The sequence below is a fragment of the Pochonia chlamydosporia genome, assembly GCF_001653235.2.
Source record: "Pochonia chlamydosporia 170 chromosome Unknown PCv3seq00017, whole genome shotgun sequence".
In the NCBI taxonomy this organism is placed as follows: domain Eukaryota; kingdom Fungi; phylum Ascomycota; class Sordariomycetes; order Hypocreales; family Clavicipitaceae; genus Pochonia; species Pochonia chlamydosporia.
Genome location: NW_019154052.1, coordinates 37,535 through 50,899, shown reverse-complemented (window position 1 = coordinate 50,899; position 13,365 = coordinate 37,535). Strand labels below are relative to the sequence as shown.

At 46.5% G+C, this 13,365-nt stretch overlaps 5 protein-coding genes across 5 annotated transcripts; 1 reads left to right on the top strand and 4 right to left on the bottom strand.

Annotated features, from left to right (window-relative positions):
• Positions 1 to 469: 469 nt before the first annotated feature.
• VFPPC_18404 (succinate-semialdehyde dehydrogenase) lies at positions 470 to 2,012 on the bottom strand (the record flags this gene model as incomplete). The annotated part of the gene is made up of 2 exons (XM_022430021.1): positions 470 to 604; positions 660 to 2,012. The coding sequence occupies 2 exons, from the start codon at positions 2,010 to 2,012 to the stop codon at positions 470 to 472; spliced, it is 1,488 nt and encodes a 495-aa protein (XP_022284935.1).
• A 1,273-nt stretch (positions 2,013 to 3,285) lies between these two features.
• Positions 3,286 to 4,475, bottom strand: VFPPC_14900 (fungal specific transcription factor domain-containing protein; the record flags this gene model as incomplete). Its single annotated transcript, XM_018292668.1, has 2 exons — positions 3,286 to 4,079; positions 4,136 to 4,475. 2 exons carry the CDS (start codon positions 4,473 to 4,475, stop codon positions 3,286 to 3,288), a joined length of 1,134 nt encoding a protein of 377 aa, XP_018136683.1.
• A 1,380-nt stretch (positions 4,476 to 5,855) lies between these two features.
• Positions 5,856 to 6,328, bottom strand: VFPPC_11287 (hypothetical protein; the record flags this gene model as incomplete). The annotated part of the gene is made up of 2 exons (XM_022428745.1): positions 5,856 to 6,135; positions 6,201 to 6,328. 2 exons carry the CDS (start codon positions 6,326 to 6,328, stop codon positions 5,856 to 5,858), a joined length of 408 nt encoding a protein of 135 aa, XP_022283962.1.
• A 656-nt stretch (positions 6,329 to 6,984) lies between these two features.
• Positions 6,985 to 8,507, top strand: VFPPC_11288 (FAD/FMN-containing dehydrogenase; the record flags this gene model as incomplete). The annotated part of the gene is made up of 2 exons (XM_018289524.1): positions 6,985 to 7,945; positions 8,020 to 8,507. 2 exons carry the CDS (start codon positions 6,985 to 6,987, stop codon positions 8,505 to 8,507), a joined length of 1,449 nt encoding a protein of 482 aa, XP_018136685.1.
• A 158-nt stretch (positions 8,508 to 8,665) lies between these two features.
• VFPPC_11289 (glycoside hydrolase) lies at positions 8,666 to 9,732 on the bottom strand (the record flags this gene model as incomplete). The annotated part of the gene is made up of 3 exons (XM_018289525.1): positions 8,666 to 8,747; positions 8,803 to 9,665; positions 9,721 to 9,732. 3 exons carry the CDS (start codon positions 9,730 to 9,732, stop codon positions 8,666 to 8,668), a joined length of 957 nt encoding a protein of 318 aa, XP_018136686.1.
• Positions 9,733 to 13,365: the final 3,633 nt, after the last annotated feature.

The following is a 13,365-nucleotide window of genomic DNA, read 5'->3' as shown; positions in this document are numbered from 1 at the left end:
CTTGTAGCCGAGTTTGCGAAAGAGGCTCGTGAACCTCGGTCTACGATTATCAGACGGGTGTAGTGGAAGTAAATGATAGAAGATGTCGGGTGGCATAACTAAATATCTCCTGTAGAATGTCCCAATTTTATGGATTTGGAGACCCTGTGCACCTTGGATCGTACTAAATAATCAGACACTGAGTATTAGAACGCTACTCGGAGGCCCATTCTATATAGACGGGAAGTAGCTCCCGGTCTCTCCATAGGCTTTCATGAAGGTATCTAGCCGAAGATTGCCACATTTAACTTCATTAAGACCACGATTCGCCATCAAAAATAACACATGTTTGCTACTCATGGAGCACACATGACGGTCTGGTCTCCACGATGGCTCAGTGGTAAACTATGAAATACGAAAGTCCTACCAGTTTGATTATTAATCAGTTCATTAGCTTAAGTCATTACCATGAAGTTGTGCAGTTCAAGGATTACCGAACTGTCAAAGTTCCAGTTTTCTCGACCAAATATTCAGAGACAGCAACATCCTTTCCACTTTCCTTGCCGTAACCAGACTGCTTGATGCCTCCAAATGGACTCTCAGAAGAAGAGCCGTTTCCTGTGTTCTGCTCGATCTACATCAGCATATTGTCAGAGACGGGTAAGGAAGTACAAACTTACAAGACCAATCATGCCTGCCTGCAACTTCTCGAACATCCTCCAAAGTCGGTCGACGTTCTTCGTGAAGGCATAGCTAGCCAGGCCCAGGCTTGTGTAGTTGGCCCACCTGACAGCCTCCTCCTCGGTGTGAAACTTGAAGAGACCGCACACAGGGCCGAAGGTCTCTTCATGTCCCATCTTCATTTCTTGCGTCATGCCCGTGAGAACGACTGATTCCATGAACTGCCCATTAAAACGCTTTCCAGAACCTGTCGCTAGCTGGGCGCCGTGCTCCAGTGCGTCCTGGACCTGTGACTCGGCCCTTTCCAACCCAGCAGTGACCGCGCCAAAGGTCGTGGATGGGTCGATGCCGTGGCCTACCTTAAACTCGCGCGTCCTGGAAGCGAACATGCTGGCAAACTTGTCATACACACCAGCTTGAACATACACACGATTCGCGGTGATGCAAGCCTGTCCTGCGTTCCTCCATTTCAAAGCCATCAACTGCGTGACAGCCTGCTCAAGGTCCGCATCGTCAAAGACAATAAAGGGGCGGTTACCGCCGAGCTCCATAGTGCATTTCTTGAGGTTCCTTGCGCAGATTCCGGCCACGATCTTGCCAACCCTTGTGCTACCGGTGAAGGTGACCTTCTGCACGTAATGATGTGTGCACATGGCTTCGGACAGCTTCGGCGTGTTATCCAGCGAAGTGGTCAGGACGTTGAAGACACCAGGAGCAAACCCTGCGCGTGTAGCCAGATCCGCGAGGGCCAGGCAGGTTAAAGGTGTTTCTGGGGATGGCTTGACAATCATCGAACAGCCTGCGGCAAGCGCTGCGCCGGCCTTGCGAAGAATCATGGCAATGGGAAAGTTCCACGGAACGAGGGCAACCGTAACGCCGATTGGTTGCTTAATCACCAAAACCCTTCGATTCTGGACAGAAGAGGCGCCTATGGAACCCGAAACCCGCTCTGCCTCGCCAGAAAACCACCACAAGAAGCCCAAAGAGTAATCAACTTCTCCGTAGGCCTCGGCCAGTGGCTTTCCGGTCTCGTACGTCAGGAGCTTGGCAAGATCGTCACGAGCCTCCGTCACTAACTGGTGCCATTCTAGAAGCAGCTGTGCCCTCTTGCGCGCGGTTAGGGCTGAGTGCTCTAGGAAACCCTTTTGGGATGATTCAATAGCTCTGTTAACATCCTCGGGACCGTTGTCTGGGCAAGTGGCCCAGATTGCACCGCTCCCGGGATCGATGACGTCGAATGTCTTTCCTGAAGCTGCCGTGACCCATTCTCCATGGACATACGATGCTTGGTGGAAAAGAGTTTTATCTCGCAGCTCTAGTTTCACATCGACCCCCGTGAGAGATTGCGGCATAGTGACGACAAGAGTGATGACGGCAGAGACGTTACACTAAAGTAAAGATGGTGCGGTCCCTAGGGGAACCGAGATCCTTCTTCTATTGAAAGGTAGTTTGCAAGGGCGAGCCAAGGTAGTAGTTATGAAGTGAGAAGGTAAAGCTACTTGAGAAGATATGAGGTGTATGTGTTGGACTTATAGGTCAGAAGGATAGAGTAGCCTAACACTTTTGCTTGCTCCACGTTTTCTACTAGAGCAGCACTTGGCGGGACCCGATTCCGGTGCCATAGGAACACTTGAATCTTCACTTGCTTCCATTCCGAAGAAAATGAGCAGAGAGGCGCTGTACCGAAACAACGGGTGCAGTGCCTTGTGTATTCTCCCCTCTATCGAAATCTAGGCTTTAATGTTACTAATCGAGATCCCCACCGCGACACACACTTCCGCTTTGGTAACATAGAAGGGGAGCATACCTTAACTCAGGTACCAAACATGTATGTAGTGCAGTGTAAGCTAAGGTACGTCCGTAGCTGTAAGGGTTTTATTAGGTTCGGTAGAGGCTTCCCTCTAGAGTTAGTACGAATCCGGGCCTATACGGCTGTCACCTTAAGCAAGATACTTCATGCAAGACGAAGGAAGGCCAGCTTCAACCTACGAGGCGCTCACCGTCTCCAGTTTGCGACTGACTGGGCTTTTGCTAAAATAGGCCGGACTTTCCACAGCATAACAGCTTGGCTCCCTATATAAGCCTTTCATCCCTCGACTCATAGTGCTGCAATAGCGTTTTCAATAACCGTCATTGCATCGCCTGCCGTTGCCGCGGGTAGGTGTGGAGGCATAAAACGCGCAAGGGCAAGTCAGGCTAAAACACAAAATGCGAAGCTTGAGAGTCCAAAATGCCAATATAGATATCGTCATTTACCCAGATATTGGGTGAAAGAGATTCCTCCGTCATGGCTGCCATGTCATAATCATTCCTTCTCCAGATCTCCTCTGTCAGGCCCATCATAAGCTCTCTCGAACGATCACGGTATTGGCTCAACATGTCGGCATGCTTTCGACGCACCCATTCTCTATCTTGACTGCTCATCGCCTCCCGAGCTGCCATACAGAACGGAAAAGGTAATGAGGAGTCTGGCCCACAGCCAGCCGGGAGGCGATCCATGAGGGCAAAGAGGTGTTGTCTATACAACTGCACGCGACCAGATGCTGTAGAGTCTAGAAGGACTCTTCGCGCCAGTAGTAGGTGCGCAACCCAGTAGAAGCATTCGCCCAAAATGTCTAATTGTATCTAGCGAACGTCACGGGCGCCAGCGCCATCACCGGGCATAATCTCCAGCAGGGGGGCATTCCCAGACAAGGGACCAGGATACCTAAGCGCTCCCCAGAGGCGCATTTCGCTCTCCAACTGGTAGGCCTCTGCAATATGTGCGCAACTGTCGCGACTGATTTCATTGGCGAGAATCGAAAGTCTGGCTAGGAACGAAAGAACTGCCTGAGGACAGCCTGTTAATTCGCGGAAAGATGGTTCTTGCTCATCCACCCCCTCGATCGGCTGGCACAAGACGAAATGTTTCGGCGCGAATGGCTTCCGATGCCGTAAGAATGAGAGTACTACATCTATCATAGCAAATCTTTGTGTGAGGAATCGCGCGTAGAATCTTTGCGGCAAATGATCGATGTAGTCGAGCTCGATCATCAGGCTGTATGCATCTTGCAAGTAAGCCCCAGCCGTTTGACTGCCCACCATGACCTCCGCAGCGATATGCATAAGATAAGCTACCAAGGTCACCTCTCTCAACGATAATACCGAGAGGATTTGGTCATGGTCCATCCATTTTGGGCCTCCAGCGGCCTTCTGGGTCTCCAGCATGGCAGCGGCCTTTTGCAGCAACAACAGGGCTTGAGCGCGGCAATGGGTAATTGCATCTTCATCCCCCTTGTCATGGTTCTTCATGCTAATTGCGGAAACGTACAGAATTGTCTGAAGAAGCAGAGGATACGATATGGCGACTAAACAAAGCTTCCGGTAAGGATTCTTTGGACTATCGAAAGCCGGAATGCGAGTCGAGGCATCGTTAATATCTATGGCCCTGTTAGTGCATCAGCATGCAGCGAGCCAAGAGAAGGTGAGTTTTTACAGTAACTGAAGGCAAGCTCTTCACTTGGAGAAGCGAGAGTTGGCGACAGCCAGGGAATAAGACCGGGATCAGTCCATGTCAGTGCGCTTCCGGTACTTAGGGGCTCATGTTCGGTCCCGGGTCGCGATCGGTCGTCACACGAAGCATCCAGATTAAGTGTAGCCTTGAAAGAACTCGGCAAACTCATGCCATGGCACGAAGCCAAGAGCGCTTGATCCTGCTCAAGCCCTATCCAATCGGTTGTATTGTTAATTGATGCCATGAGATTAGTAAATTGTTGTTCAGAAAATATATCGTTACATATTGTGCCTCCTTCGTAAGGGCTAGGCACAGCGTCCATCGTAGAGTTGTCGCCGAGTGGAGGAGCACCTGACAACGGACTATCAAGTGTTTCCGAACATAACTTATTGTCGGTGACTGAACTTGTGAGGTTTACCAAGGTCGTGGGCTCAATGGAGCACGCAGTTTCTTGATTAGACCCTTATTGTAACTGCCGTCTGGGCCGCTTTCTCTTCGTAGTTCTCACCATATGGTCGGGGGCCATGGGTTCCGGACGATTCATCGACGCCCATCGAAGTCCACTGTCATATTCACATTTACGACCGGTTTTGTGACAAAGCTGACATACAGGTTTACCCTCATCACATTTTCTGTGGCGGCTCCTGCATGTTAGACAGCCTGTCCAACATCAGTCTCGGCCAAATTCAGCAGAAAGGCAGAAGCCGACATGGAGGCTACTTACCCTGGCGAGAGCGAGTTCCAGGAGTCTGCATGGTGGAACTCGTATCCCCCTTTTCTCGCAAAGGTTCGGTCGTCCGGCGATGCGGGGTGTCTCAAGAACGAGCGCGATCAAAACCGAGCTTGAAGCGATTACTGCATAGTTACATGTTCGCCAAGCGACGAGGAATGACTAAGTTAAAGCGGATATAGACGGGAAGGGTGCATTACGGCAGCCTATACCCGTGCCTCACTCCACTTTAGGTCCTCGAAAATGTTCTCGCACCACCTAAAGTGGTGCTGACTAGTCAAACGAGCAGTATCACTGCACCGAGCACCTAGGATAATGGAAGGGTCATTTTTATGGACAGTAAACAGGCCTTTGTCTCGTCAAACTGTGGATCGGAGCGTCTAAGTCGTCGGAGGGACGGATGCGTTGTGAGGAAAGAGTCTAACGATGCACTTGACGAAGCCATATCGAGTCTTGAACACTGTTATGTGGCATTATGGCGTCCATGTTCAGAACAGAGTGATACGATCTAGTTGAATTAAGAACATGAGTTCTTGAGATGTCTTGAGATGTCACTGGCAACGTTTCCCCTTCCTGCGGCAGTCCGCACGGAGATCCGCATAATCCACAATTGTTCGGATTGGCCAGGTTCATGGAGAAGCGCCATGATTACATTCGCCAATGGTTTGTTAGAAACTAAACACTAAATACCGTTTCAAAGCTGACATCGTCGTGAATTGGGATAGTTTGTCATGGTTAGAATCTCATCGGATCTGACACAACGGCAAGCAGTCAACCACCTGTCCCACAGACGCGATGACACAGTAACTTCACCTACAATGATTAGCTATATTGAATTGCCATATGCGTTGTCATATTCAAGAACTGGCCACTTTATAGATACGGAGAGACTCGTTTCTTTTTGCCAGCATTCATCATATTAACCAGCTAGGTCGCCTACATATCTGCCCGAAGAAACCTACAGGCCATAGACTACTCTCCTTTGCTTGTCTCTGCCAGCTCTAATAGCACCCTCTTTCCATCTACAACGCCCACGGTGGCCAGAGTAACGGCCTTTGTTCTGGAAACTTCACCCGTTTGCTTGTTTTTCGCTGCAAACCAGCCGCTCTGGACCACACTCCCTGCTCCAGACGCTTCAGGGGCATTCCAAGTCATGATCTCGTCCCGCGACAGTGGTGTGAATGTATTGCTATCTCGTGCTGTAATAATGAACTCTTTGAACTGTGCGTATGTGAACTTGGTGCTATTGATGCTAGATATTCACATTTGTTCACGGTCAGGTGTCTTCTTTGCGTTGCCAACCCGTATATCACCTACCGGGCGGTAAAGTCGGGACTAAACCCTTCAGTAAACGTCTTTAGTGCAAGGTCATCGTCAGGTTGGAAAAAGAGGCTCCCGAAGAGTTGGTCGAACCATTTGGGGAGGGACTCGGCGGTTTGGGACATTTTCGCATGCAATGTTTGTAAGGCAAACTCAATTAAAACTCAAGTCCGTAACCGTTAGCCAATGCGAATTAGATAATTTGAGGCGAGTGTGAAAATCCTCGGCGAATGTATTCGTTCTTATACTTTTACAACAACCGCATAAGTGCTCCTTGTCCGGCAAGTCAAGATCTCCCCACATTTGCGGCACTCCGCGCGGAACTCCGCAGGACGGCATACATGTTTCAAGCCCGGATGACATGGGCTGCGCGTTATCCAGCCGCTACTCCTGAAAGCTGGATGTAGCTGTATGCAGCTCTAAAGTGGAACATATGCTCCCCCAAAGGCCTCAGCTAATGCAAGGCTTACAGTTGAGAATGGGAAAATTATCTGTGGCCTACCACTTAGAGCGGGCAGGGAACTGATACCGAACGAGCCGCTGCAGATATTCAGCGACGGGCCGTGTCATCTTTTAGCTGGTCAGTGACTCGTGGCTGAAGCCACATCTTATGGCCTCATTTTGGCTTATAAATTCGACACAGCATCCCCGTTGCTCAACTCTTCTTGATAAATAAAATACATGATGTCTTTCGTTAGAAGTTTGTACTAACAGAAAAATAAATAAACTTAACGAGCTTCGACTTATCGCCACACACATCTTATCCCGCCCGGGCCGCACAATGCGTTTCGAAACCATCTCCACAACGCCTCAGAGCGTCCCTGCTGCAACGAGGACAAAATACAACATTGATAAGGACGCACCAGGTCTTTTGCCTTTACATGAGAAATTTCCGCAAATTGTCTATACTCGCTCTGATCCTTCGTATAAGGGGCTGAGCTCCACCTTCAATCAGGCGATATCTGTGAAGCCGGTAGCTGTTATCCGAGCTTCTGAGGAAATTCATGTCGCGGACACCATTAAAATAGCCAGGAAACTGAATTTGCCCTTGGGCATTCGCTCTGGAGGGTCTGACTTGGCCGGAAGGAACATTTCGAGAGCAGACAATGGGATTGTCCTGGACTTACGTGGTCTGAATTCTGTGACCATCGCCGAGGGAAAGAACTGCGCTGATGTCGGGGGCGGTATTCTAACAGGTGAACTTGCGCCAATTCTAGGGGATCGTGGTCTATTTACTCCAATAGGTTGGCACCCGATGGTCGGCTATGTTGGCTGGGCTATGGGAGGCGGATACGGCATGTACGCCTCAGCCTACGGACTTGGAGTTGATCAGATTCTTGCAGGACGACTTGTTCTCGCCGATGGCTCAATAATTCAGGTTGATGAAAACCACAACTCCGAACTACTCTGGGCCCTGCGAGGCGCCGGTAATGGTATATGGGGTGTGGTGACGCAGCTTACAGTCAAGATCTACCCGCAACCGAAACTTCTAATCGGCGCCCTGAAGCTTGAACATCGTGATTGGGAGTCTGCACTGACAGAATGGTCCGACAACATCGAGCCTAATCTTCCGACGGAATTTGCAGGGGATCTGTATATCCGGAATCCAAATCCACTCAACCCAGAAGTATGCTTTTACTTTGCTTGGTGTGCAAAGCCGGGCGATGACTTAACAAATGGTTACCGCTTTCTGGATAAGATGAAGTCGTTATCAGGCTCGCTAGCTGGTAATGTTTCCGAAAGTAAGTAACGCTGTTCTTCCGATATTCTGCCCCCAAGAAATTAGTATACAATGGAGCTGACTTCTCCTCCTCAGTGGACTTTGCCAGTTTTGTCAAGGCGGTCCCTTCTTCGCAGCCAACACCGTGCTATCTTCGTGGAGTCATCACAAAAGGTCTTACAAGAAGTGTTGTGTCGGTGTTGAACCGGCGATATCGCAATACCAAAGGCGTCTACATGGGCAGCCCCAGCCACTTCGCCCATGGGCTAGCAATCCAAGCCAACCCAAAGGCGTGCTTCCCACTGCGGTATCGTCATCGACTGCTCCCGCTCATTTGTCGGCATGATAACATGATGGTCAGCTCAGAAGCAAACGATGCAGCGATTGACATGGCGGGCGGGACTGTGGACGAACTGAAGGCCACCGGTGATGTTTTCGAGGGAGTTGCTTATGGAAATCTGATGCCTAGTATCGACACAGATGTTGAGGCTACATTCGGAAAGGAGACACTGCAGAGACTAAGACAACTGAAGAAGACCTACGATCCGGATGGATTCTTCTCAGGCGGTTATCCATCATTGTAAGACTATCAGCTCAACCCCACCCTTTTCACTGTCGTTTGTGAGCCAGGTGAGAAGTAAAAGAAGCGGAAAGTGAGTAACAAATGCAAGTCTCAATTATTTATGGCGCGCAAAATATATACATCAGTCCATTTATATACAATATACCTCAATCTCACCACTTAATGTGTGACAATACCGCAGCTGCCGGGGTTGTTGTCGCAGTTGCACTTTGAACCAGCGTTAACCCAGCCAGTAAGACGACTAAATCTCGCATGTCAGTATTTGTAGAGTCAGTAAATTCTTCATGGAAACCTACTTGGCAATGTCACTGGCGTAGCAGTGAGTAGCAATACCATTCTGGAGCTGTCCGGTGTTGGAAATAGAGCCAGAGTTGTAGATGCGAGCAGCACGGTAAAAAGCAGAGACGTCTCCTCGTCCGGACTGGTTAATACAGTTGGCGAGTCCATCTCCAGAGTCGGTTCCAGCAGTTCCCTCACTTATCATCTCAAAGATTGTGGCGGAAGGGCAAGGGTTCTGGACCCGGCCGTTGTCATTGCATGTCCCGTGGCCATTGTGGTCCTGCATCAGACCCGGGTTGCGGACGCCGTAGTTGGTGGTTGGTGCGCGAACGCAGCCGTGAGACTCCTGCATAATGACAGCAAGGATTAATCGGTGATCAACTCCGGAGGCATCGGCGGCCTTCTGGATGCCATCCCAGATAGCCCCGACTTCTGGCCCACTGTTGTTTGGCTGAGGAGGGTTCTGCCAGCCGCAAGACTGGAACATTTGGTTCTTGTAGTTATTGAACATGTTCTCGAAAGACACCCAGCGGTTCTTGTCAGGCCAGCCTTGACCGGTACTACCGTCACCCCAATACATCGTGTAGGAATCTACACCATTTCCGTTGCCGTCTTTAATGTCGGCGCTGTTGTAAGTGGCCAAGTTGCCATTCTGGACTCGTTCGCCCTTTTGACGGCGCTCAAGGTCAGCCGCAGCTGGAGACTCAGCATTGGTAGTTCTAGTGGCCTTTGACTGGCTGGTGGGCATGAAGTTACCGCCATTGGGTTTCTTCGTGGTGAAAACCGAGGCGGCAACCTTTGAGATGGCGCTGGAATCAGCAACCGAGGGGGGATAGGGCACAGCGCAAACAGCGCTGACCAGCAGGGAGGTGACGGCAAGCTACGATGACCATTATTAGTTGACATTGGCGAATCAAGATGCTGAACAGAAATACCTTGGTGAGCATCTTGACGGTAAGCAGTGCTGGAGTCAAGTCCAGCGTTTGTACAAGTAATTGAGGATATCAAGAGATGCGCACTGCTGAACCTGGGAGCCAAATTACAGTTTACATGGACGTAGAAGCTGGATATATATACTTGAGCAACTCGAGATGAGAAACGATTCCCCCTTCCATGCTTAGTTACCAAACTCCCAATATTCAGCGGCCAACCCTGGCAGCAGCTTGATGTTCTGGATGGGAAAGACGGAAAAATTGTGGCACATAATTAAACGTTGCAATATGGAAAGGGTGTAATGCCGAAGCCAGTTATTCTAGCCCAGCTACGGCCGCGGCGAGTTTAGTCTGCAACTTCTGACCTTGTCTAGGCCTCGGAACTTCAAAAGTGGGCTACAAGCATATCTTTAGTATGGATACCATACGGTAAATGGTAAAGTTATCTTCGGGTATAACGAGACTACGAGGCGTGCACGTCGAAAAACTCTGGACTCTTGGTTACATTGCTTCAACTGGTTTGCATTAGACTAGGTTACCATACAGAACTGTGTAAGTCTAGAACGAGGAGTTAGGCAAGTGAGGCGCGATTTGGGAGTTGATTTTGATGTTGACAGTCAAGCGTGGTGAGTTTCCAGAGACCATCTACACTCTGATTGGAGCGATATTGAGATATAGTATTGTCACAGGGTGGTAACCTTAGCAAGACTTACAAGGTAGTCCGCACCCAGATTCAGGCACAAAATAGACGGTTATGGCGCTTTGTGGACCTCATCTTGCCCCAGCTCGGCAGTACCCACGGCCAAATCATCCTTGGCATGGCAAGTAATTGAGCGCCATGTGGCAGGTGAATGCTTCTTTTCGCCGGCGGGTACGGCCACGAGGGTAGGCCTTGGGGTTACTCTCCGTCTTGTTGGGCTCAGAAAGCCACCATTTAGGGCCTGTTCTGACCCTGGTGGCTTGTATTGTAGCTGCTCCAGTTGCGGACTGTAGTGGGTAAGATGTCCCCTGGAACCATTACTATTGCCATGGGTAGGTTTTACTACGTTTTGAATGAGAGGGTCTCCAATTTGGCCATGGGCAATAGGTTCAAGTTGACTGCAAGACCGAAATCTGCCTAAATGTACCCGAAATTTCCATTACATGGCTCAGCCCATATAATGAAAAGAATCCTGAATGTGGAAGTTGTGAGTTAATGTGACCAGTAAACTATTGGGCATATCCGCTTAGTCCGGACAACCCACTAGCCTCTAAACTTGAATATGTAATCGAGCAGGAATCAGTAAGTACGTAGCCACGAAGGACTCAATAAGGAGCTCGAAAGGTAGCATTGAAGACGGTATTTCCTTCGAAAGCCTAAAGTCTCACGGCGGGCCGCAGCTTTAAACGAAAGTGGATAACGCCAGCGAAGCCCAGATTATCTAGTACGTGAACGAGCCACAAACCGATGCAACTTGAGATAGTCAGCCACCTGTTGGATCCTCGCAGCCTCCAAGTCAAAACCACAGAACGTGATGCATGTCTGCTGCTGGGTCTTGGAAGGCTTTTCGAAACCTACACGACAAAGTGCACAAGCAGGTAACAATACGATCTAGGATCTGCAAACTCCTAGCTTGGCGATTTCTGTAAGTCTTTAAGACATTAAGAAGGCCTTTACTCTAAAGAAATAAATAGACCCTTATAAGAAGCTCCCTAAGTATTATTATAAATTTCTTTCTATCTATAATAGAGAAAAAGCAGACTAGCTACTACTAAATTAGATTAAAATTAACTACTATATCCCTTTATAAATTAATAAGAAGGGGAAAGAGAAAGAACTACTATTTAGGTCTCTATATAGAATATTAAGAGAAAAACTTGTTATTCTTTACTAAACCTTTATTAAGCTTTTAGATAAAGGATTTATTTAAGCTAGTAGCTTAATAGCTTTTATACCTATACTCTTTATATAAAAACTAGATAGAGAACTCTAATTCTATATAGACTATTAAGTACTTAATATAATTATATAAAAGAACTAATACCTAACGTGATTGCATAACGAGCTAGACAGCATAACAAGCTAGACACGCGCACTCACACAAAAAATACACTTTTTATATCCTTGTAAAAACCACTAAAAATAGCTTAAAATAGCTCTCTTAGATATATCTTATATTTAACTATATATGTAAGTTACTATTAAAATTTTAGTATTAAGTTATATATAATTTTATAGAGAACCTAAGGTTTATATAGTATAAATAAGAAATTTAAGGACTTTTAGAGAACTAGTCTAGCTAAGTATCTATAAATCTAGAATTATACTATTTATATAGTAATAAGTGCTATGTTAGAAGAACCATTTTTAGGTACTATTAGTAGTTTTAATAGGGGTATAGCTTTATATATACTTGTATAGTGTCTAGCTTGTTATGCTGTCTAGCTCGTTATGCAATCACGTTATAACTGTAAGGTGCACGCGACGCACAAGCGACACCCCGCTCTCTGCCGCGTGTCACCGCCTCTTCGCCTGCATATCACCAGCGCTTCACACATACACATGTGGGAGCAAGCTTTAGTCTTGAATACAACGTACCCTATTGCTGCTACCTAGCTTTATCTACTACTATTACAGTGCTCGTTACAATAACCTAAAGATTATTAAGATCTATAGAGATAATAACTAGAAGCTTTAATCCTAATATAATAAATAGGTTAATATTAAAGGAATTAAATATAAATCTATAGCTCTATATACTTTAGCCTAAAATAGACCTACTAAAAGGTTAGAAGGAATTATTATATTAAAAGCTTAAGTAATTATCTCTCTTAGTAAGAATATATGAGATAAAAAAGTAGAGTTCTTAATGTATAACTAGTATATTTAATAATATTTAGGCTATTATGTAAGTAACTAACGTGGGTGTATAGCGAGCTAGCCAGCATAGCAAGCCGGCTACCCCACTACAGAAATGTAACTATCCTCCTTTAACTTTAGATTTCTCCACTAAAAATTATAGAATCCTTAAATAAAGAGAGCTAAATAATCTTAGCTATTAAGGCTATATAGAGAGATTTAGAATTAAGCATTTAAGCTACTATAAAAGCCTATAGGGTTAGCTGTAGCCTACTTAGCAATCGCCTAAATAGAGTTACTATATAATGTGATATAATGCCTAATTCTTAAAAACTTATAGATCTAGAGGAGTTAATAATTATTTAATATATTCTTAACCTAGATGCCTAATCTTTCCCTTTCTAGCTTTATAGTGTGTAAGATATAGCAAATTAACTGCTTGCTAATTATAATACGCCTTCTATTAGACTATAATAGGCTTTAAACTTTATTAAGCGCTACTAAGAGCTTACTATGCATTTTACGTGTAGATATAACTATTAGAGAGCCTTATATAAAGATCTAAAGATAATTAAGCCTTAGTTTAAGCTTATATATAATACAGTTATAAAATATAGCATTCTTAATAAGGATTTCTATAACTTTAATAAGGCTAGCTTTATAATAGGCATAATCTTAACTACTATAGTTATTATAAGCTTAGATAGATATAGCAAGCTAACTTTAGCCTAGCTAGATAATAGAGAATAGGTTTTAGTAATCTAGTCTATTAATTCTTATAGCTAGGCTATCCTACTATTTATTATTAT